This window comes from Seriola lalandi, unplaced genomic scaffold (assembly GCF_002814215.2).
Source record: "Seriola lalandi dorsalis isolate HSWRI2012SDOR001 ecotype SW California unplaced genomic scaffold, Sedor1 jcf7180002050417, whole genome shotgun sequence".
Lineage (NCBI taxonomy): Eukaryota > Metazoa > Chordata > Actinopteri > Carangiformes > Carangidae > Seriola > Seriola lalandi.
In genome coordinates this window covers 1,973-2,674 of record NW_019520970.1, presented here as the reverse complement: position 1 = coordinate 2,674, position 702 = coordinate 1,973, and the positions used below count along the sequence as shown (strand labels likewise).

General features: G+C 45.2%; 1 protein-coding gene across 1 annotated transcript; it reads right to left on the bottom strand.

Moving 5' to 3' along the window:
- Positions 1 to 37: 37 nt before the first annotated feature.
- On the bottom strand, positions 38 to 458 carry LOC111649322 (AP-1 complex subunit sigma-1A-like; the record flags this gene model as incomplete). The annotated part of the gene is made up of 2 exons (XM_023399098.2): positions 38 to 244; positions 350 to 458. Coding segments are annotated over 2 exons (256 nt in total), but the record flags the coding sequence as incomplete, so codon positions are not given.
- Between the last annotated feature and the right edge of the window lie 244 nt (positions 459 to 702).

The following is a 702-nucleotide window of genomic DNA, read 5'->3' as shown; positions in this document are numbered from 1 at the left end:
TTGATGCAGGTCACATGACCTGTGGATCTGTGGGTCAGACTAATGTGACTGTCAGTGACAGGAAGTGAGAAGCTCCAGCATGAGCATCAGCTGTCAATCAGATTACCTCCTGCAGAAGGTCGGCCTGTTCGATGGCTTTGAGGACACTCTTCTTAGACGTGTCCTGGATCTCTCCTCCCATCAGGAACTCATCCAGAATGAAGTACGCCTTCTCAAAGTTAAAGATGATGTCCAGCTCACACACCTGCACAGACACACACCAGTCGTCAGCGCTCTGTACATCAGAGTCGTCACAGTTGACTTCTGTCACCTTTAATTAGCAGATGAATATCGGAAACATTTGACTCACGCTGCCAAAGTATTTATCCAGCAGCTCCACGAAGCGGTGGATCACCTCCAGAGTGATGAGCTCGTTGTCCTGCTCCTCTATCGCACAGCAGAAATACAGGCTGGCATACCTGCAGGAACACACACACACACACACACACACAAACAACACATCAATATAATAACACATCATATGATTGATGAATTTGCAGGGCAGACTGAAACACACACTCTCTTAAATCTCCCTCTGATGAAAATCAAGTGTTTCACCTTGTTAACATCCATATGAAATGTTTTATATCATACAGACATATGATGAGAGAAATAATCATCATCACCATGACTGAGTGTTTCCACCTTGAACTGCAGTGAACC